General features: G+C 34.6%; 1 protein-coding gene across 2 annotated transcripts in view; it reads left to right on the top strand.

The window, feature by feature from the left end:
- Window positions 1-20908, top strand: part of GPBP1 (GC-rich promoter binding protein 1) — a 70899-nt gene extending 49991 nt beyond the window's left edge. For both annotated transcript variants that reach the window (XM_055331794.1, XM_055331795.1), the window contains 6 exons: window positions 4677-4861; window positions 5465-5605; window positions 7137-7304; window positions 7744-7931; window positions 14622-14724; window positions 19955-20908. In XM_055331794.1, the coding sequence (XP_055187769.1) occupies window positions 4677-4861; window positions 5465-5605; window positions 7137-7304; window positions 7744-7931; window positions 14622-14724; window positions 19955-20113 (944 nt within the window). In that variant the 3' untranslated portion in view covers window positions 20114-20908. The remainder of the gene's footprint in view (window positions 1-4676; window positions 4862-5464; window positions 5606-7136; window positions 7305-7743; window positions 7932-14621; window positions 14725-19954) is intronic.
- The last annotated feature ends 227 nt before the right edge of the window (window positions 20909-21135 follow it).

The following is a 21135-nucleotide window of genomic DNA, read 5'->3' as shown; positions in this document are numbered from 1 at the left end:
TGGTACAGATTGAGTTTGATATTTGTGTATTACTGTGTTTTATGTGACTAAATTTCCTTTTCAAATTAGTGTGAAAATTTAATTCACATGTAGTTAACCCTTTGGCTATATGCTATTGTTCACACATTCAGGTTGCCTCTTATATCAAGATGATAAAGAACCTTAATCAGTAATTTGGCATCAGAAAACAGTGGAGTTTGACTTCATTTGATAGTGTACACTTACAGGCTTCTCATTCTGAACAGTTATAGGCTTCTTGTATTTTTAGTTGGGGATAGTAAACATTTTGAAGTACTTGGCCTAGCTATACTTTAATTCTGTTTTGTCCACTGGTATAATAATGTAGTGGTTAAGGGTATTTGCTTTGGAATCAGACCTGGGTCTAAACTTTAGGACTTTTACCTAATGGTTATTTAGACTTTGGGCAGATGACGTAATCTGAGTGAATTTTCTGTGAGATGAGAATGTTTACAATAATTATAATGAGAAAAGCATTGTTAATAAATTTTGTAAGAGGTTTAAATTGTGTAAAGTTGATCTGTTGTGTAAAATCTTTGATGACATTACAGGTATGTAATGAATATTAACTACGTTATGTTCAAATCTAGTAAGCAGTACATATTCTAGTAGATTTATTAAAAAACAAAAAGAATTTCTAAGTGAGAGATGAGAGAATAAAGTAGTAAGTGACTGAAACAGAAAATATTTACAAGACACCTATATGGAGAGTATAGTGAAAGACAAAGAGGATGAAAAATTGAGATGCCTGCTCTTAACCATACATGTTACCAAATTACTTTGTATTATAGATGGCACTATTTTATTTTATTTTTACATTTTTAAAAAGATTTAATTTATTCACGAGACACGCAGAGACAGCAGAGAATAGGCAGAGGGAGAAGCAGGCTCCACGCAGTGAACCTGAGCCAAAAGCAGACACTCAACCACTGAGCCACCCAGGTGCCCCAAGGTGGCACTATTTTAATTCCGATTTTTTTCTCCAAAGAATTGAACTAGTCCTCTTCCCATCATTGAATTTGTATTTAAGGAAAAAATTTAAGATCACATATAATTTTTTACACCCCTAAAACTTAGTACTAATAGTTATTGTTGACTGGAAGCTTTACTGATAATATGGTCAATTAACACGTATTTTGTATATTGCATGTATTAGATATTCTTACAATGAAGTAAGCTAAAGAAAATATTAAAACTGTAAGGAAGAGAAAATATATTTACAATATTACACTGTATTTGTCAGAAAAAAACTGCATATAGGTGGACCGGTGCAGTTCAAACCTCGTTATTCAGGGTCAGCTGTAATATAAAGTGAATATGAATAACTCAGGTTTGGTAATTAGTGCTGCCATTATCCTTTACATTGCTGTTATGTAATCATTGCTATTAAGAACACTGTTTTTATTTTTATTTTTTGTAAGGTTTTGATTTATTTTGAGAGAGAGAATGAACGTGCAAGTAGGGAGAAGGGCAGAGGGAGGAGAGAATCTCCAGCAGACTCCATGCTGAGTTGCAGAGCCTGACGTGGGGTTCGATCTCATGACCCTGAGATCATGACCTGAGATGAAATCAAGGGTTGGATGCTTAACTGAGCCATCCTGGCGCCCCCACTTTGTTTTTAAATGGGCAGGTTTATGTGGTATATTCAGGGCAGTTGTATAGGACATAAGTTAGTCTCTGTTATGTTTCTTTGTCAGTGTTTCTCATTTTCTATAATGGAAATCAACCTAAAATTTGATATAATATTGAAATATAATTGGGAGTGTATTTTAGTGGGGGATAATCTGACTTTTTTAGGACATTTCTAGTATTTTTGAAAAAACATTTCATAGTAACTGTGACACAGGAACTATTGTTTTTAATTTTATAGATAAGATAAATTCATATGATTGGAGCAAGATTCTGTAAATTTGGTACAAAGTACATGTTTCTTAAACTCTACTGTAAGAATTGAATATGAATGCCTAATCAGTGCATTAGCACTATGTCTGCTTCTCTTTCCTTGCAAACCATATCCTCTTCCTTTGGGTACCTTTGTTTTACATTTCTCTTTTTTTTTTTTTTTTTTTTAAGATTTTATTTATTTTACAAGGAGAGTGCACACAGGTATGTGTGCTCACAAGTAGGCAGAGGAAGAGGGAGAAGCAAACTCCCCTGCTGAGCAAAGAGCCCGATTGGGGGCTTGAACCCAGGACTCTGGGATCATGACCTGAGCCAAAGGCAGATGGTTAACTAAGCTACCCAGGCTCCCTGCTACTTAGCCTTTTATAATTTATTTCTTAGGCTTCATCTTTCTTTCTTTTTTTTAATTCTTCACATCTGTGGAAGCTTGAATCCACTACTGTGAGATCCAGTGTTGCGTGCTCTCCTGAGCCAGCTAGACATCCCTTCACCTTTTTTAGAGTATTCTCTCTTTGTCCTGAAGGCCTTTTTGAGGAAGAAGCCAGAATATTTCTTGCTCTAGATGTCTAAGAATCAAATTTTAGTAAAGTGAACTTTGTAGTCAGGAACTATGTTGAGGCTTACAGATAAAATATGTTTGCTTATCCTTTTCTATCTTTTAATTTTGATTGTTTATGCACAATAATTTCTTGTTAATTTTTTGTTCTTGTACCTCAGCCTTCTATGTGGGACCATTCTACTTCTTGCAGTACCTTGTTTAAAATTTCCTTCAGTAGGAATCTTTTCTTAGTGATTGATCTTTGAAAAGTTTCACTTCTGCCCTCTGCCATATATGGTTTTTTCGAGTCCCATTTATAATCCAAGATACTATAGGGTAAATTAATCCCATCTTCAGCTGTTAGGTTCCTTTGTGGATACTCTAAAGTTTTTTTTCTTTACTACTTTTTCTAAAAATGTGGGTTGACATGACTCCTTCCAGATGACCCTTTTCCTGTTGTATTTGTTTTCTTCTTATAGTGACTTTAACGTAAGGACCTACTATAAGGTAAAGAAGAGATGAGCTTGTGTGCTTAATGGGCCTCGTTGAACTAGAAGTGCCTATGAATCATGTTTGAACTCCTTTAATTGTGATGTACTGATAGAAATGTCCTCTGTTTCAACACTTGAATTCCTCCGGGACCTTGCAATGCTTAGTACCTTTTCTCAGTACCAATCATTCTGATTCTTGAGTTTCATTTAATTTAGAGTTTGAGTACCAGGCTGTTAAGATTTTCTCTTACATTTTAATTTTTAGAATTGCTAATTTAAATCTTTTTTTTCCCCACAATTTTACTCACACACTTACATCATCTGTTTACCAGAATAATTTACAAAACTTAAATTGTTGAGTGCTATTTCTAGTGTTCTACATTCACCTGCATTTGAGATCTTTATTCTTAATTTTTGTTTTGTTGACTTAATTGTGTAGGTTCTTTAGAAAAGCTATGTATTACTGATTTAATTTCTGTGTTGTGTGCCTGAAGATTTCTTCCTTAGCCCTTAAGACCCTCAAGAAGTTGAAATGTTTGCCTTAGTAGTTGAGCCATCTGTTTATTAACTTTTAGGAATATTGCTCAGTTTACTTTAGGTCCTTGTTCTTTCGTACTTTACCATTAAAATAAATGAAGCATCATACCAGCTCTATATTTTGAGGAGTTTGAAGCTCATATGAACTTTGAGAGTACCTTCGTATCCCTACAAATCCTTGTTTAGTTTTTAAAATGGTCCATAGGAAGTTTGGTTTGGTTTGTTTGAAGTGAGGCATCCTCACAAACATGTAGACAACTCAGCATCTCACAGGATCTTATCTTATTTCATACACAGTGCTAATTTTGTTTTAGATTTTCTGAGCTTTCTCTCAGTTCTTTTACCCTAAGCTCTCCAATTATGATGAAACTGATACTTTGAGATTTTTTTCTAAGGGAAGAAAGACATTTTACCACAATAATTGTGAACAAGCTCACGTGTAATACTGCACTAAATTCTAGGAGTGTGTAGAAACTAAACTCAGTTTTTTTCATGTTTTAACCACTGCAGTTGGTCTTGAGAAGAAAGCTTTCCAGTTGTTGTTGCTAGTACTATCTTCAGAACGATTGAGTTCTTAGCCCTGTAGCTCTTGTATAATGCCTCCATTGTAGTTAGATGGGCAATGAGTATTTGACTTGGTATTGTGAAAATAGAATCCTGTTTTCTGCTAGTCATAACTTCAGGGAGAAATTTAAAAATAAAGGGACTATATAGTTCTTTGTTTATTGGTGATAACTTTTTAAGTGAGATAAAAAGAATGAGAATGGGTTAGGAAAAATGTCTTTTTAAGGAGAAGGCAAAAATATAATGTACTCTATATTCTGAGCATTAGGTGCAATTAGGGTGAAGTTTGCATTTAAAAAAAATAAAAATATGCTAAGAGTATGAGTTAATCTTGAATTGGTCATAGTTAACATTCTAGGCCACTAGTGAGCTGAAATCATCTGTATTACTGGACATTGCTCAATTCTTGCTATATTTTTAATTATGTTGTAGCTTTATTTCTGAAGCAGGAAGCTCATGCTTATAACTTATATAGCTCATGCTTATATAGCTTAATTATTTTACCCTGGAAGCAGCTATTATTCTTAAACATAATCAAGGTTTGGAATATGCTGCTTTTTTGGTGGTTTAATTTTTTGCTAAAATATAAACTGTATGTAACCCTTGCTCGTGCTTTATTTATGCAGAGTATCCTCCGAATCCTAAATCTAGAGCTCCAAGGATGCTGGTCATTAAGAAAGGTAATACAAAAGACTTACAGCTATCTGGATTCCCAGTGGTAGGAAATCTTCAGTCACAGCCAGTTAAGAACGGGACTGGTCCAAGTGTTTATAAAGGCTTAGTCCCTAAACCTGCTGCTCCACCTACAAAAGTAAGTTCTACATTTTTAAAAATGCAAGTTTTAAGTTGGTATCAATTAAGTTACTTCAGGAAAAGAATGTTAAAAATTTTACACCAAAGTGTGGGGGTGGGGGTTGTTGGTGGGTACTGACTTTTAAGTGCAAAGACTTGGCTCACTGTATGTCATTAATTTTAATTATCTTTTAGATGCTGTGTGTGTTTGTCCATGTATGTTTTATCTTCTTTTAATAGCAAGTGAAATCTAAAATTTTGTTTTCCCAGATGGATCTATGATATATTTGCTTAATAATATATAGTGCTGTTTCCTTGGTGTTCACTTTTAGGTTTTTGGAGCTCCTACTTGTATTTTCTTGATAGTAGGCAAAGTAAATCTAACTTTAGATTAATAAGACTTTGAAAAAATAGCATAGTAGTCAGATATTTTTATCTGAATATGAAGCTTTGGTTTGATTTGTAGAAAGAGAAATAAGTAGGAATGATTAAGATACATTACAAAAATGATTGTCTTTATGAGTCTTATAGTAGTCATCTTTATTTTATAGGGTTCATTTTTTCTCTGTGTTCCAGATGATCTGTTTTCGATACACATTAATACTTGCATATTTTTCTTTAGCCCACACAATGGAAAAGCCAAACTAAAGAAAATAAAGTTGGGACTTCTTTCCCTCATGAGTCTACATACGGTGTTGGCAACTTCAATGCTTTTAAATCAACTGCCAAGAATTTTACTCCATCAACAACTTCAGTGAAAGAGGTATGTCATTTAAAATTATTCCTGAGGAATGCAACATATCTTAATCATGATAATTTAATTAACTGAGCAAAGGGCATAGATACATTAAATGAGTACATTTAAATGAGATATTTCAGTTTTTTCAGAATACTTGATTCAAATACTTAGCTCTTGCTAATGCTAATCATTTTTGCACTTTAAGAATAATTTAAGTATTTTTTATTTATTTAATTTTTAAAAGGTTTTATTTATTTATTCATGAGAGGCAGAGACACAGGCAGAGGGAGAAGCAGACTCCATGCAGGGGAGCCTGATGTGGGACTCAATCCCAGGACTCCAGGATCATGCCCTGGGCTGAAGGCAGGCATTAAACCACTGAGCCACCCAGAGATCGCCAATTTAAGTATTTTTAAACAAAATCCCCAAGTATCTTAAAATGTAGAGAACTAATACAAATACCTAGTTACCAATCAGCTATAAGTAAAAATTTTTAAGAAAAGAATGATGACAATTGCAATTTTGCCATATATGATAGAGTTACACTATGCTCTAAGATTGAACCTTGACTAAAAAAGGAGGATTTGTATTATATAATCTTCCTTTGGGGATGATTAGTGTTAACACTCAAGGGGCCAGAGAAGAGGAGAAGAGGAAGAATGCATATTATTATTTTATGGACTTTGCTTTTGGTAGCTTAAGTATTTTTTTTTTTTTTTTTTTTTTTTTTTTTGTCATTTGACCAAGTTTCTGAAGCTTCTAGATCAGGGAGTTCCATGATTAGTTCAGGGTCAAAGGCATTTGTTTCTATGATGCTACACTGGAAATTGCTCTGTGTACTGTATTGGAACATCATAGCCCCTCATTTTACTGGTTTTTAGTAATAGAAATTGAGAACTGGGATGAAAGGACCAGCATTCTCAATTGGTATTATGGCTTAGATTCCTTATAGTCTGTAGACATTTATTGCCAGCACTTTGGCATTATGGTAGTTGTCCATAGATAAAAATCTCTAACATGGAGTTTTAACATTCTATTTTCTACTGTGTTCCACTGTCAAAACAAAATAAAAAAAGGACTCTAGTACATATCCCTCCCCATCTCCTTCCAGCCCTACCACAAACATTTTCCTTCATGAAATCCTACTTGATAAACTCTCTGTATCTGTGTGTATATAATTATAAAATAGATCTTATTGGAGTTGTTATTAGGACCTTAGAACTCTGTGAGACACAGTTTTAAAAACCACTCCAATATGTATTATAGGCATATTTAAGTAGCTTTAGAATGGATTTTACGAAATTATTTAAACTCTCAATTTAGAACAGTGGTTGTTAGTAGTGCCAGACCTTAATTGTTTTATGGGATAAAAAAAAATTAAAAAAAATTATTGTTGACTTATTCAGTGGGATAAACTTACACAAGTATAGAGGAAACTAGGCTTTAAAATCAATTTTGTATTGTGAATAGGGTGAAATAGGAAGTTGTAGTAGTTAAACTTTATATCGATATTCTTTGTCTCTGTATTTATTACTATTTCTGAATTTTTTCTTAGTGTAATCGCTCAAATTCCTCCTCACCTGTTGACAAACTTAATCAGCAGCCTCGTCTAACCAAACTGACACGTATGCGCACTGATAAGAAGAGTGAATTTTTGAAAGCATTGAAAAGGGACAGAGTAGAAGAGGAACATGAAGATGAAAGTCATGCTGGCTCAGAGAAGGTAATTGAACTAGCAGTAACTCTTGGTTTGATATTAACATGTCATTGAAATATTTGGTCAGATATCACTCAAGACCTTTGAATAAACTTTAATCAAAATAGTCATCTCCCTGAAAGCAAGCTAGTTTACTATATGTATAAAGAAGGACTTCTTTTCTGAAGTAGATTTTTCTCATTCTGTTGTTGCTGTGCAGAAATAATGTTTTCTTTTGTATTTTCTGTCTTGCCTGCCTTCATCCTTTTGATTTGCCTTTGTTGAATAAATGTGAAGACATAGAGTCAGAAATCTGTGGGTATTCTTCACAGCTTACTTTTATATTTTCTGAGAATATCTCCTAAATTTAATGACTGTAATATTTATGTATTATCTGGAATCTATTAAAGTTTTCAACAGATGTAATCTCTAACTCCTTTTTCTTTTTTAACTTCCTACAAATTAGGATGATGATTCATTTAACTTGCATAACAGCAATAGTACTCATCAAGAAAGGGATATAAACCGAAATTTTGATGAAAATGAAATTCCACAGGAGAATGGCAATGCCTCAGTAATTTCCCAGCAGATCATTCGGTCTTCAACCTTCCCACAAACTGATGTTCTTTCAAGTTCACTTGAGGCAGAACACAGGTTAGTGTTCATTTTTACTTTTTTCTTAGCATTTTTTACATCCAGGGTTTTGATATTATTTTAGAATTGTGACTTATTTGAAGTTTTTTTGAACTGTTTACCAAATTTCCTCCATCTTACATGTAGAGTTACGTGATTTTTGATACATTCAAAGCTGTGCAACTGACATCACATTCTGATTTTACAGCATTTCTGTCTCTCCTAGAAGAAATCCTGTGCTCATTTGCATTTAATTTCTCATTTTTCCTCTGTGTCCTAGGCAACTACTAATCTCCTTTCTTGATAGTTTTGCCTTTGCTGGATATTTTAGGTAAATAGAATCATATATTGGTGTTTTATGCCTGGCTTCTTTCACTTAGCATAATGCTTTCAAGATTCATGTTGTATCGTGTGTCACTATTTTGTATATCTTTAGTGACAAGTATATGATATGGCTCTATCACATTTTGTTCATCAGTTTTGATGGGTATTGAGTTGTTTGTACTTGATGAGTATTCAGGATAATGGTACTTACTATCTGAAAATTCCTGTACACGTTTTTGTATGGACATGTTTTTGGCATTTTGGGTGTGGGTAGTTACAGGGGTGGAATTGCTGGGACATAAGCTCAACATTTTGAGACTTCAAACTATTTTCTAAAATGACTATACCATTTTACGTTCTTATTAACAACATAATGAAGGTTCCAGTTTCTCCATATTCTTACTTAACTACTCTAATGTTGTTTGTGTTGAGTATCTATTCAAGTACTTGTGCTTTTCAAGTACTTGTTCGCCATTTGTATGTCTTCTGTGAAGAAATACCTATTGAAATTCTTTCTCCATTATTGTATTATTTGTCTTACTGATTGTAAGAGTTCTGTATGTATTTTGAATATAGGTCCATAATCACATGATAATTTGCAGATATTTTTCCCCATTCTGAGTTTTTCACCTTTTCAGTGGTGCCTTTTGAAATGCAAAAACTTTAAATTTCGATAGTCATTTTATCATTTTTCCCCCTTTTATTCCGTTTTGCACATTTTGTGAATGTTCGCAGTATAGAGGTCCAAATTCATCCTTTTCCATATGGATATCCAGTTGTCTCACTATGTGATTTATTTTTTTATTGCAAGCTTTCAAGAGCACTTTATGCTTCCATTATTGCAGTTTTTAAACACTTTTTAAATAGTGAAGTCTTAAGTAATTTAGTAGTCTAAGAATTGAAGAGTATTGAAGTCTAGTGTGAACTTTTAGTTTTTTTCCTCCTATGATTCCCTAGGTAAGATAAGAACAGGTATTTTTTAAGAAATAAATGACTTACCCTTCATATGGTCTTGAAATAAACCACGTAGTTCAACATTAGTAAATGAGGCATTTATGGACTAAAGCTTAATTCCTTCTGATTTTTTGTTGTTTTAATTAAGCAGATTTTTATTGAAGCTTAAATTGTGGTACAGAAATATACTTCAACTGATTGAACTCCCAACACCATGAAGGGAGAAATGATGGCACCAAAACTTACCTCTCTACTATGTATACTAGTATTAGATTACTATTCAGTCTGTAATCTTCATTTTTTTCTATTACAGATTTTATTTGAGAGAAGAGCTTAAGTGATTGGGGTGGGGGTAGCAGAGGGGGAGACAGAAGCAGACTCCCCACTGAGCAGGGAACCCATGGGGAGCTTGATCCCAGGACCCTAAGATCATGATCTGAGCCAAAGGCAGACATTTAACCAACTGAGCCACCCAGGTGGCCCTGTAGTTTTCATTTTTATAGGCTTTTTCCCATACATATTTATGCAGTTTTTCAGTGTAACTACTAAAGCAATAAAATGCTAATATGTGTAGTTACATTGTCACATATCACTCTGTAATTGCCTTGTGTAAATTGAGTTGTTCTTCTGTTAAAAATTTTTACATTGTTTAGGACCAGGCTCAGTGTGGAGTGATATGTATATGTTAACAGCCTCGGTGGTTGACTTGACTTTTCTGTTTAGTTTAATGCCATTTCTCCTAGAACTTCATTTAATTCTAAGACAGTGGGGATGTAGGGTATACCTACCGTAGAATAACTTTTAAAATATTTAGATTAAAGACCTCTTTAAGTCTTTGTCTTTCAGGTCCAATTCATACATTATTCTTTATCTCCATAACGGTTTTTGCTCCCCTTTATCAAATGATGTCCTGCCCTTTTTAAATGTAGCTGTAACTATTATATATGAGAATACAGGCATTTGTTTTAATTTTGTAATCTTCCTATACTAACTTGAACTTCTTTTTGCCTGAAATAATTTATTGGGTGGGTGATAAATGTTAATGTTCATTTGCTGAGAGTTAAACTAGATTAATTTGAGCTAACTTGACTAGGTAATATCTATAAATTTACTTATTCGGGCAAACTGTATTTTGTTTCTTTTTTTTTTTTTTTTTTTTTTTTTTTTGTATTTTGTTTCTATGCATTTAGTATGAATGGATCAGTAACCACACTTTTTATTCCCACCCAAAGGGTAGAATTCCTTTTTACTTCATGCTGTAGTTACTGACTTGTAACTCTGATCGTAGGCCAAGTAATGGTTGCAGTGTCGTACAGTGCAGAAAATAGTAGACACTAATTCCTTTTTAAAAAGATAGGCAGAGGTAGACATTTTGGTATTTTCCCCCCATTATTCTAGTAGATCATCTTATATATCTCCTTTGGAGCTACGGTTCTGTAGTATGAATATAATTCATGAAACTTGTTTACCTATTAATTTGGGATCTCTCCCTGTGTGTGTGTTTGTTTTTTTGTTTTACAAATGATGCTGCTGTGAGGTACCTGGGTGCCTCAGTTGGTTCAGTGTCTGGCTCTTGATTTTGGCTTAGGTCATGATCTCAGGATTGTGAGGTCAAGCTCCTTGAGTTTTGTGCTTAGCATGGAATTTCCTTGAAATTGTCTCGCCCTCTGCCCCTCCCCATGCTTGCGCTCTCTCTCTCTCTCTCTCTCTCTCTCTCTCTCTCTCTCATATATAAAATCTTAAAAAAAAAACCAAATAGTTCTGGTGTGAACATCCTTGTACTTATATATCCTTAAACATTTGTATAAATGTGTATAAAATAGACTACTAGGAATGAAGTTAAATGGTCAAATGGCACACGTAATTAAAATAATCAGATTCTACCTGAAGATGTTTTTCCAGTTCCCATTCTCACCAAGTCATTTAAATATTTTTAGTCTGACAGTTAAGTCCTGTGCAGAGAAAAGAAATTATACAAACCAGATGTTCTAATGATTATAGTAAAAGAGGAATTACCTTTTATTTTATTTTATTTTATTTTTAGGAATTACCTTTTAAAGGAAATACAGGGGATCCCTGGGTGGCTCAGTGGTTTAGCGCCTGCCTTTGGCCCAGGGCATGATCCTGGGGACCCAGGATCAAGTCCCATGTCAGGCTCCCTGCGTGGAGCCTGCTTCTCCCTCTGCCTGTGTCTCTGCCTCTCTCTCTTTCTCTGTGTCTCCCATGAATAAATGAATAAAATCTTTAAAAAAAAATTAAAGGAGGGATGCCTGAATGGCTCAGCAGTTGAGCGTCTGCCTTCAGCTCAGGGTGTGACTCCGGGGTCCCGGGATCAAGTTCCGCATCAGGCTCCTCACAGGGAGCCTGCTTCTCTCTCTGCCTGTGTCTCTGCCACTCTCTCACTCATGAATCAATAAATGAAATCTTAAAAAAATAAAGGAGATACAGCATAGGCAATAAAAGAATAAAGATAATTTTTTTACCTGTAGAAACTGTGTTAAGGCCGTAGTAAAAGTTGAAACTTAATGGTAAAGTTGGAACTTAGTATCTTTTTTGTTTTTGTATTTGCCTGCAGTATTTTGTAGCAAAAGGAAGTTGAGCCACACAGTTACATAGAAAATACTCACTCCAGTACCTATAATGAATGATTTAACTTTATTAGTTCTTCATCTGTAGACATAGTAATGTAGAAAGCATTTTGGTGTTTTCTTGTTTGATTCATGAAGATGCGGGGAAGAGAGATTTGCCATTCTATACCTCAACAGAGTGTGATCTTCTTCAGGTGACTACTGATGGGAGAAAATGGAGAGAATAGGAATTCAGAACTAAGCCACATAGAGCAAGAAGAGAAGTTCCAAAATTGGGATAAACTCTAGGGGGGTTGGTAGGGAACCCATAGTGCATAACGAGATTAACAGTGATGACTACCTGAATGAATATTTCACTTTGTACGTCATCGTCCTTTTTTTTTTTTTTAAGTCCTTATATTATTTTGTGGAAATGTTGCACATGCTAAAAAAGATCCCAAGTCAATAAAAAAAGGAAGTAAATGTGCTACTACTTTGGAAGCATTTTAACTTAAATTTCTTAGTTTGAGTTTTTTTCTGCTTGGTGTATAGTATATGTTTAGAAGTATTCCACAGAAACACATTAATATATATTTTGAGGTAACAAAGTTAATGGCTTCTTTCAGATTTTGGGTTTTATTTCTCTGAAAATGGTGGAGTGATACTTCTTTTCCATGGCTTCAAATTTCCATAAACTTTATGTGCATATTAAGTATTTACATTGGTTGAATTTAACAAATCAGGTGTCAGTGATAAAGTTCTCAGGGATAACAATTCTTAGTTCGTATGTGTAAACTAAAGTACAAAATGAAAAATACGAAACATATACAAAAAACACGTTATTATTAGTTTTCTTGTCAAGTTTCAGTATTTCATCACGATAGTGAGGATAGTTTGAATGTTAAGGGTGGGGGGTAGGTAAGCATCAAATGAGTGCCAGAGAAATTCAAGGGAGTTTGGGATAGATCTCATGGCTTGAGTACCAGTCAGAAAGAGTAATTCAGAGCTAAATTAAATCTTTAAAGATGAGACAATAATAGGACAGGAAGGGGATGTGAAAGGATATTTAAGGTTGAATGCATACTTAAGGGGCAGCGAGTGAAGTATCTTGAAGGAGTGTGTAGTCCTTACTGGAATTAGAAATAACATTGAAAAGGCAGGGCCTTTGAGATCTTAGCAAACTCCTTGATTGCTTCACATGAAGAATTAGCTCAGGGAAGTGAAGGAATTTGCCTTTGGCTTATATACCTGTTTGTGATAGAATAGGAATTGGGACCCAAGTACTCTGCTTCTAAATCTATACTTTTTCTAATGTAAGAAATTTGAATTTGTGGTCATGAAGTTAAGGAGTTTTGTTCTTTAGGAATTGGGAAGCCATTAGAAACACTTAGCAGAGGCTAGTTATTGTGAAAGTATAAGATGTAAGTGTGATAGTCAAAGTGTAAGATGTAATTGGTGTAATAGTTTGAGGGAATGAGGAGAAACACTAATGAAAAAGGAAAGGTGTAGATCACTGTCACAGTATATTCCTAACTGTAGGGCAAAGCATTTGTTTTGAAAGCTCTTCCAGAAACAGTTAATAGTTACACCTTCTGGAGGGAAGAGGGAAGGTGAGATTGGACATTTATACTAACTTGGAAAGAGAAGACTAGAATTCTGTTTGCTTCTTTGCCATCAAGTAAGCAAGTTATTTTACCTGATCTTGATTCTTTATATGTAAAATATGGGTGTTACGTTAAATCAGTGCTCAGTCAGATTCTCTGAGCACTGATACTGAGATTATTTGAAAAGGTACAAGACCCTTGTGGCTGGTTCAAGTTGAGAGATGAGTTAGGTATAAATAGAGTAATAAAATATTAAAAACCAACACAGACCAATACAGTACATGTGGCTATGTAAGAAACTTTGAAATAGTTGAGTCAGATGCATCAGCTGTGGCTGTTTTTCATATTTGCCTGACTGGAGAAAAGTCATTGGCTCCCTGTTATTTATTTTTTAAAGCTCACTGTGCCTTAGATGGAGGTATATTCTTTTTAAAAATTGGAAGGAGGGCAGCCCCAGTGGCACAGTGGTTTAGCGCAACCTGCAGCCAGGGGTGTGATCCTGGGGACCCGGGATCGAGACCCACATCAGGCTCCTTGTATGGAGCCTGCTTCTCCCTCTGCCTGTCTCTCTGCCTCTTTCTCTGTGTATCTCTATGAATAAATAAATAAAATCTTTAAAAAATAATAAATAAAAATTGGAAGGAAAAGAGAATAACCATATTAATTATTTTACTTAGATCTCTTCATTGGAATAGCTTTTAAAAAAGTGGTCTGCTACTGTGGAACATAGTGCCCCTTTCACATTGAAATATATGTTGAGGTTGATGATTGGCATGTACGAAAGAGGTGATACCAACAAATAAATACACTATAAAATGCAAGGTAGGGGTAAGATAGCTCAACCTTTTCTTTCCAAAGTAAAAAAAACTTAATGAGTAGCTAAGAATATGATAGATTGTGGTGATATTAAAAAAAAAAAAGAAATACTGCTTTTACTATCTGTATAAGAATTTAGCAGTTTTTGTTTTGTTTTTAAGTTTCTGGGCTTAGAGACCCTTTTCTAAATTTCCAGCCTAGAGAACCTCTGAGGACAAAGTTAAAACAGTCGCGCATAGTTCATTCTGATCTTCCTAACAGTTTATTGGGCTTTAATTTTACCTGTTCATTTTAAAAAAGATTGAAAGCGTATAGTAAGAAAGTTCTTTTTTATGTGTTTTTGAGGACTTTATAATGGATCTGGATGGTGTTTTCTTACAGTGTAAATGGAATTATTCTACTTGGGTGAAGCTATAAATTAACCTATTTTCCTGACTCCTTTTCAGATTGTTAAAGGAGATGGGCTGGCAAGAAGACAGTGAGAATGATGAAACATGTGCTCCCTTAACTGAGGATGAAATGAGAGAATTCCAAGTTATTAGTGAACAGGTGAGAAGACCTGGATCATAAAAATTCACTTTAAATTGCCTTTCCTTAATCAGAATGACATACTATACTAAGCATTTTTTAAGAGAAGAGAGATTTTATACCTTTCTATTTAGGAGTTTATTAGACATCACAGTATAGGTCAGAATTGAATTTGTTTTAAATTGCATTTGTCTACATTGCTTAGGAATTAGTATAAAATGTCAATGATTTGTCATGTTCCAGCCTTTTTTTTTTTTTTTAATAGTATGGGGATAAGTAAAAACCACCACTATCTTCACCTTTTATCCCTTTCCTTGCATAAGAATATTTTGTGTTCTGAATCCTCTTGTTTTTTGTCTCCATAGTTTCTTTTTTGAAAGAGTGTTAGGAAATGTTTGATAGAATTGCTGAAATAAAAAAAATTTTAAATGTGAAAAAAAATGAAATTGCTAGGTCATATGGTCGTGTTTAACTTTTTGAGGAACCACCATACTGTTTTTCCACAGTAGCTGTACCATTTTACATTCTCATCAATTGTGCTCAGGAATTGATTGAGAATAGCTATCCAAATGGTTGCTAAGTAGGTATTTGATTATGGTTTTGATTTGCTCTTCAGTATTAGTTAATTAAATAGGTGTTGAGCATTTTTCTTGAACTTGCCATTTGTATATCCTCTTTGGAGAAAGTTTATTCAAGTACTTGGCCCATTTTTTAATCAGGTGTTGAATTGTGGTACTACTCTATATATTGTGGATCTTAACTCCTACATGATTTACAGTATTTTCTCACATTTGGTAGGTTGCCTTTTTACTCTTTTGATTGTATTCTTTGATGCATAAAAGCTTTAAGTTTTGGACCCAACTTAACTATTTTTTTCCTTAGTTCCTGCTCCTATTATTGTCATATTCCAGAAATCATTGCCAAACTTCAGTGTCGTGAAGCTTTTGCCCTATGTTTTCTTCTCTGTTCTCTAGTTTTGGTTCTTAGGTTTAAGTGTTTGATCCATTTTGAGTTAGTTTTTGTTTGTGTTGTAAGAACTTACCTTCATTTTTTTGGGTCATATTTCTGAAAACTTTGTTAGAAATAATTTGAGTATGAAGTTGCTCCTTGAAGAACACAGGTTTCAATTGCATGAGTCTACTTAGATGCAGATTTTTTTTTTTTTTTGGCGATACTCTACATATATTTTTCTCTTATGATTATCTTAACATTTTCTTTCCTTTTTTTTTTTTTACCCTTATTGTAAGAATACTGTATAGCATATAATCTTTTTGTTATCTATAGGGCTTCCTAGTTAACAGTAGACTCTCAGTAGTTAAGTTTTGGAGGAGTCAGAAGTAATACATGGATTTTCTACTGCACTGGGTGGGAGAGGGCAGGTTGGTGCCCTTAATCCTTGGGTTGTTCAAGGATCAACCATATATGTAAGGGTTTATTTTGGTTTTCTAATCCATTGGTCTTTTCTGTTTTGTTTTTTGTTTTTTAAACCAGTACCACATTGTCTTGATGACTGCAACTCTGAAAGAAGTTTAGAAATCAGGAAGCATGGAACTTCCAACTTACTTGTTTTAAAGATTATTTTTGGCTGTTTGGAATCCCTTGAGAATTCGAATTGAATATGAATTTCAGGATGGGCTTTTCTATTTCTGCAGCAGATAGCTTTGGGATTTCGATAGGGGTTATACATTTTTAATCTAGATTAAATATAGATTATAGGTTGCATTTTAATCTATAGATTGCTTTAGATGTAACATTCTCATCCTAGTAAAAAGTCTTTTAATCTAGGAGTGTGGACTCTTTTTTACATTTATTGGTGCTTTGAAAATTTTTTCAGCAGTGATTTGTAGTTTGCATTGAAGGAATTTTTGGCCTCTTTTGGTTAGGTTATTATAGTGTGCATATTTACCATATTTGTTCTCAGTTTTTATGTGGAATCTTTAGGGTATTCTACATATACGGTCATGTCATCTGTGAACAGATAATTTTACTTCTTTTCCAATTTCGTATTGCCGTCCCAGTTTAAAGTTTTTATTCAGAAGTTATTTTTTAAAATATCTGTTTATTCATGAGAGACAGGGAGAGGCAGAGACACATAGGCAGAGGGAGAAGCAGGCTTCTCACAGGTAGCCCGATGTGGGACTCGATCCAGGGACTCCAGGATCCTGTCCTGGGCCAAAGGCAGGCGCTAAACCGCTGAGCCACCCAGATGTCCCTTGAAAAGTTTCTAGTTATTTTTCATAACAGCATTGTAAAGCTGATAGGTAATAGTTATAAGGATTTTTTGTCTTGTTTATTGTACTCTATATTTTACATAAAAACATTGACTTTATGTATACAGTTGGATGAGTTTTGACAGATGACAGATGTATTATGCCCCTTAGCATTCAGTTCTTTTACTTTCAGCTCCAGTCCCTGGCAGACATTTATTTGTTTTCTGTCACCATAATTTGCCTCTGGAATGTTTTAGTAATTGAACCAAGCACTGTATAGTCTTAGATTTGGCTGCTTTCATGCTTTTGAAACTCACCCATGTTTGGTGAGTAATAGTAGTCCCATTTTATGGATTTACCAGTTTGTGAATCTGTTTAAACAGTTCGTTCTGAATGTGGAGAAAGCTGTCAAGAGAAAGCCACCAAGTACAATTATCATAAGGTAGTAGTTCCAAGGAACAAAATACTGTCCGATCAATGTAGTTGGCTTTCAACTTTGTGATAACTGGGGCAGGTAGATAACATCCTACTGAGTAATATAAAAATTTTGTGTATTCTATATGTTGGAAAACAGTGGTATGTAAGTATAATGCTGAATTTTTTCTAAACTAATGATAAGGACATTGATATGTTCATGTTAATGGTGACATATCATTTGGCATAGTCACCTGAAAATTATTAGGGCTTGAGATTTATGTATGTATGTATAAATATATATATTCTTTTATATATACATATAAAAGAATTTATATTTTATCTGATAACAGAAGAATCTGATTTCAAACTCCCTTTTTAAAATTTCACCCAAGATACTATGGACTTTTACATGAATGAGCCCCTGTCATAGAGTGACATTTTAAGCGGGTAGATGGATTTCCCATATAAAGCAGAATGTGGGATCCCTGGGTGGCGCAGCGGTTTGGCGCCTGCCTTTGGCCCAGGGCGCGATCCTGGAGACCCGGGATCGAATCCCACGTCGGGCTCCCGGTGCATGGAGCCTGCTTCTCCCTCTGCCTATGTCTCTGCCTCTCTCTCTAGCTCTGTCTCTGTGTGACTATCGTAAATAAATAAAAATTTAAAAAAAAAAAAAAAAAAAAAGCAGAATGTGATGGTTTTCATAATATTTAAGATGAAGGCAGGAGAGAGAGCTAGAGTCCGGGGATCAGGTCCCACATCAGGCTCCCTGCATGGAACCTGCTTCTCCCTCTGCCTGTCTCTGCCTCTGTCTCTGTGTCTCATGAATAAAATAAATAAAATCTTTAAAAAAAAGACAAGATCTTATTTATTAGTGCACACGAGTGGGAGAGGGACAAGCAGATTCCTTGCTGAGTGCAGAACCCTACATGGAGCTCCATCCCCAGGACCTCTGAGATTATGACCCGAGCCCGAGTCAGATTCTTAACTGACTGAGCCACTCAGGCATCCCTCTCCCCCCTTTTTAAAATCAGTTTTTCAGCTGATTTCTTTCCACAGCTTTGTGGCATTGATGATAACGATTTGAAAAGCAAGGGTAGAACTTTGGAGGATGGTAAAGGGTGTGTACCTTTAAAAAAGGACCAAGGTGTATCTGTAATCATCACAGTGGCTGAGAACACCAGGGGATACATATGTGGGCCATGGTTTTTCTCAGTAAAGCTAATATGAGGTCATTTGTTCAAAGTGAGGGAGAGGTTAGCTTAAACTTAGTATTTAGGTAGAAAGAAAATCTGTGGAAAATAGAGAAATAGGGCAAAAAGAAATTGAGGGCTAAGACTCTAGACTTATTCCTTGTTTGTTAAGATCTGTAACAAAATAAACTGTGATTTAAGTGGCACTTTTCCTTTGCATCCTAACCTAATGCTCAGGATTTAACGATTTAAAAAAAAAACCTTTCTAAAATGTGAAACTTCTAGACAGATCCAAATAATACAATATTGTTGAATTTGGTCTTACAGAAGGTCGTATTTAGAGATTTTTGGTATAAATTACAGTCTCATGTTTCATAAATGTAATTCAAAAGACAAGTGTTATTAGAGAGTGTATGTTATTATTAATTTATCTTAATTTTGTGTCTTTAAATAATTGTTTCTAATTTGGATCAGTCATACCCCCTTTCTCTATTTGTGATCTTTGGACCCTGTTCTTATTTATTTTACCATACTAACCCCTTTCGTTCTGATCTCTCATTTTCAAAAATAGAAGACTCCCCACCCCCACCCCCACCCCCGTGTTGGAATCTCTGTGGTTAAGCCTTTAAGGGGCTCTATTTGATTTTGTTATTTTGTGTACCTTACTTGAATACTTACCTTCTGGAATAGTTTGTATTCTACTTATTCTGCAAAGTGAGAATAAAGCAGTTTCCGGAGTGTGTTACAATAGCCCAGTTTGGTCAGAATAATAAAATAACAGCCAAAGCTTAATGGCTGGTGATTATATTCTGGTTAGCATCTGAAGGTGTTTAGTATTTAGTGCAACTTTCAATTAAGGAGTTGAAAATTTGGATAGGATTCTTTAGTATCTTAACAAGTGATACGGTTACGTACACACCTACCCTGTCTTTTTTTTTTTTTTTTAATTTATTTTTTGATAGTCACCGAGAGAGAGAGAGAGAGAGGCAGAGACACAGGCAGAGGGAGAAGCAGGCTCCATGCACCGGGAGCCCGATGTGGGATTCGATCCCGGGTCTCCAGGATCGCGCCCTGGGCCAAAGGCAGGCGCCAAACCGCTGCGCCACCCAGGGACCCTGTCTTGATTGACAACCTGCTCTTTCCACTACAGTAGTAATACACATTAATTTTATTCACTTTTTGCTTTGGTTGATGTTAATTATAGTTTTCTAAAAGGTAAGGATTTATTCATAGGAAATAATTTGTTAGAACTGTTGGATCAATTACCTGTATTTAACTAGTTTTCTGGAAATGATATCATCTGGAATTTTCAGCGTAGAATATAATATTATTAATGTATTCATGGTTACATTGAATTACTATGGTATTCTTAATTTATAAGTAACCCCTGGAGGATAGGTTATGTATTTAATTTACTTATTTTTGATCTTTTAGTTACAGAAGAATGGTCTGAGGAAAAATGGTATTTTGAAAAATGGCCTGATCTGTGACTTCAAGTTTGGACCCTGGAAAAACAGCACTTTCAAACCCACTATTGAGAATGATGACACAGAGACAAGTAGCAGTGACACATCAGATGATGACGATGTGTGAAGGATTTCCTAACAGCTTTAGAAATTTTAGTGTGATACATCTCTCATACAGTTTGGGGTGAATTGTAAAAATGAAGAACTATAATTTATGTAGTAAAATACCCCATTAGAAGATGATTTTTTTGAGGGACTTCACTATGAAGAAAACCAAGAATGTTGTGTTGGGCTGTGTTGAACATTATTTCTTTGTAAATGAATGTTGTAGAAATGAGGACTTTGGTTGATCCAACATTGACTTTCTTCATCACTGCAGCATTTCTCTGACTAGCAATGTGACGATGTAACAAATGAGATTTTCTCATTTAATAATAAAAAATTGTGTAATGTTTTGCAAAGCTTCTGTCTTAAAATGTCCAGGTCTTAAGAAAAAAGGCAGCTTACACTGTTTTGCTTGCAGAGTCATATCTTTTTCGTACAATGGAAAAATCCTCAAGTCCACTTTGTGCCCCCCCTGCCCCCAAAAGGACAATGTAGCATGTTGGCTAAAACTGGAGCAAAGTGCACTAAAACATTAATTTCTGAACTCAAGTGTTGTACTAGTCACCTTTTAAAACATAAATTGCTCTTTAGCCATTTGTTCGGTTAACGTTACAGGAAAGACTTGACACACTTTCTTCCAAATTTTAAGAGGCGATTTTCAAGAACTTTATTTGGGTATGTTGTCAGACCAGGACTTTCAGAGTTGATGGAAGAGTCTTGTGGGAAAACTTATTTTGATAAATTATTACACATGCAGAAAAACTGATCACACTGACTGGATCTGTCCACACATGGAAAATAAACTGGATTTTCAGAATATTGTTGTTCTCTCTAGTGTTCAAGGTTTTGGTCTCTAAACCCAATGTGCTTCATTTACTTATTAAAACAAAGTTATACCTTTATTAAAGATAGTGATTAGTTTAGAAAAAAGTTATGGAAAATAGCCTTTTATTATCAAATGTTTATTAAATCAATGAATGTTAAACAGTCACTTTATTTTCATTTGCATATCTTTAAAATCATTTCTATTTCATTGACTGGAAG

The sequence above is a fragment of the Nyctereutes procyonoides genome, unplaced genomic scaffold, assembly GCF_905146905.1.
Source record: "Nyctereutes procyonoides isolate TBG_1078 unplaced genomic scaffold, NYPRO_anot_genome, whole genome shotgun sequence".
Lineage (NCBI taxonomy): Eukaryota > Metazoa > Chordata > Mammalia > Carnivora > Canidae > Nyctereutes > Nyctereutes procyonoides.
The sequence above is the reverse complement of the archived record's forward strand: the minus strand, read 5'-3'. Positions and strand labels throughout refer to the sequence as shown.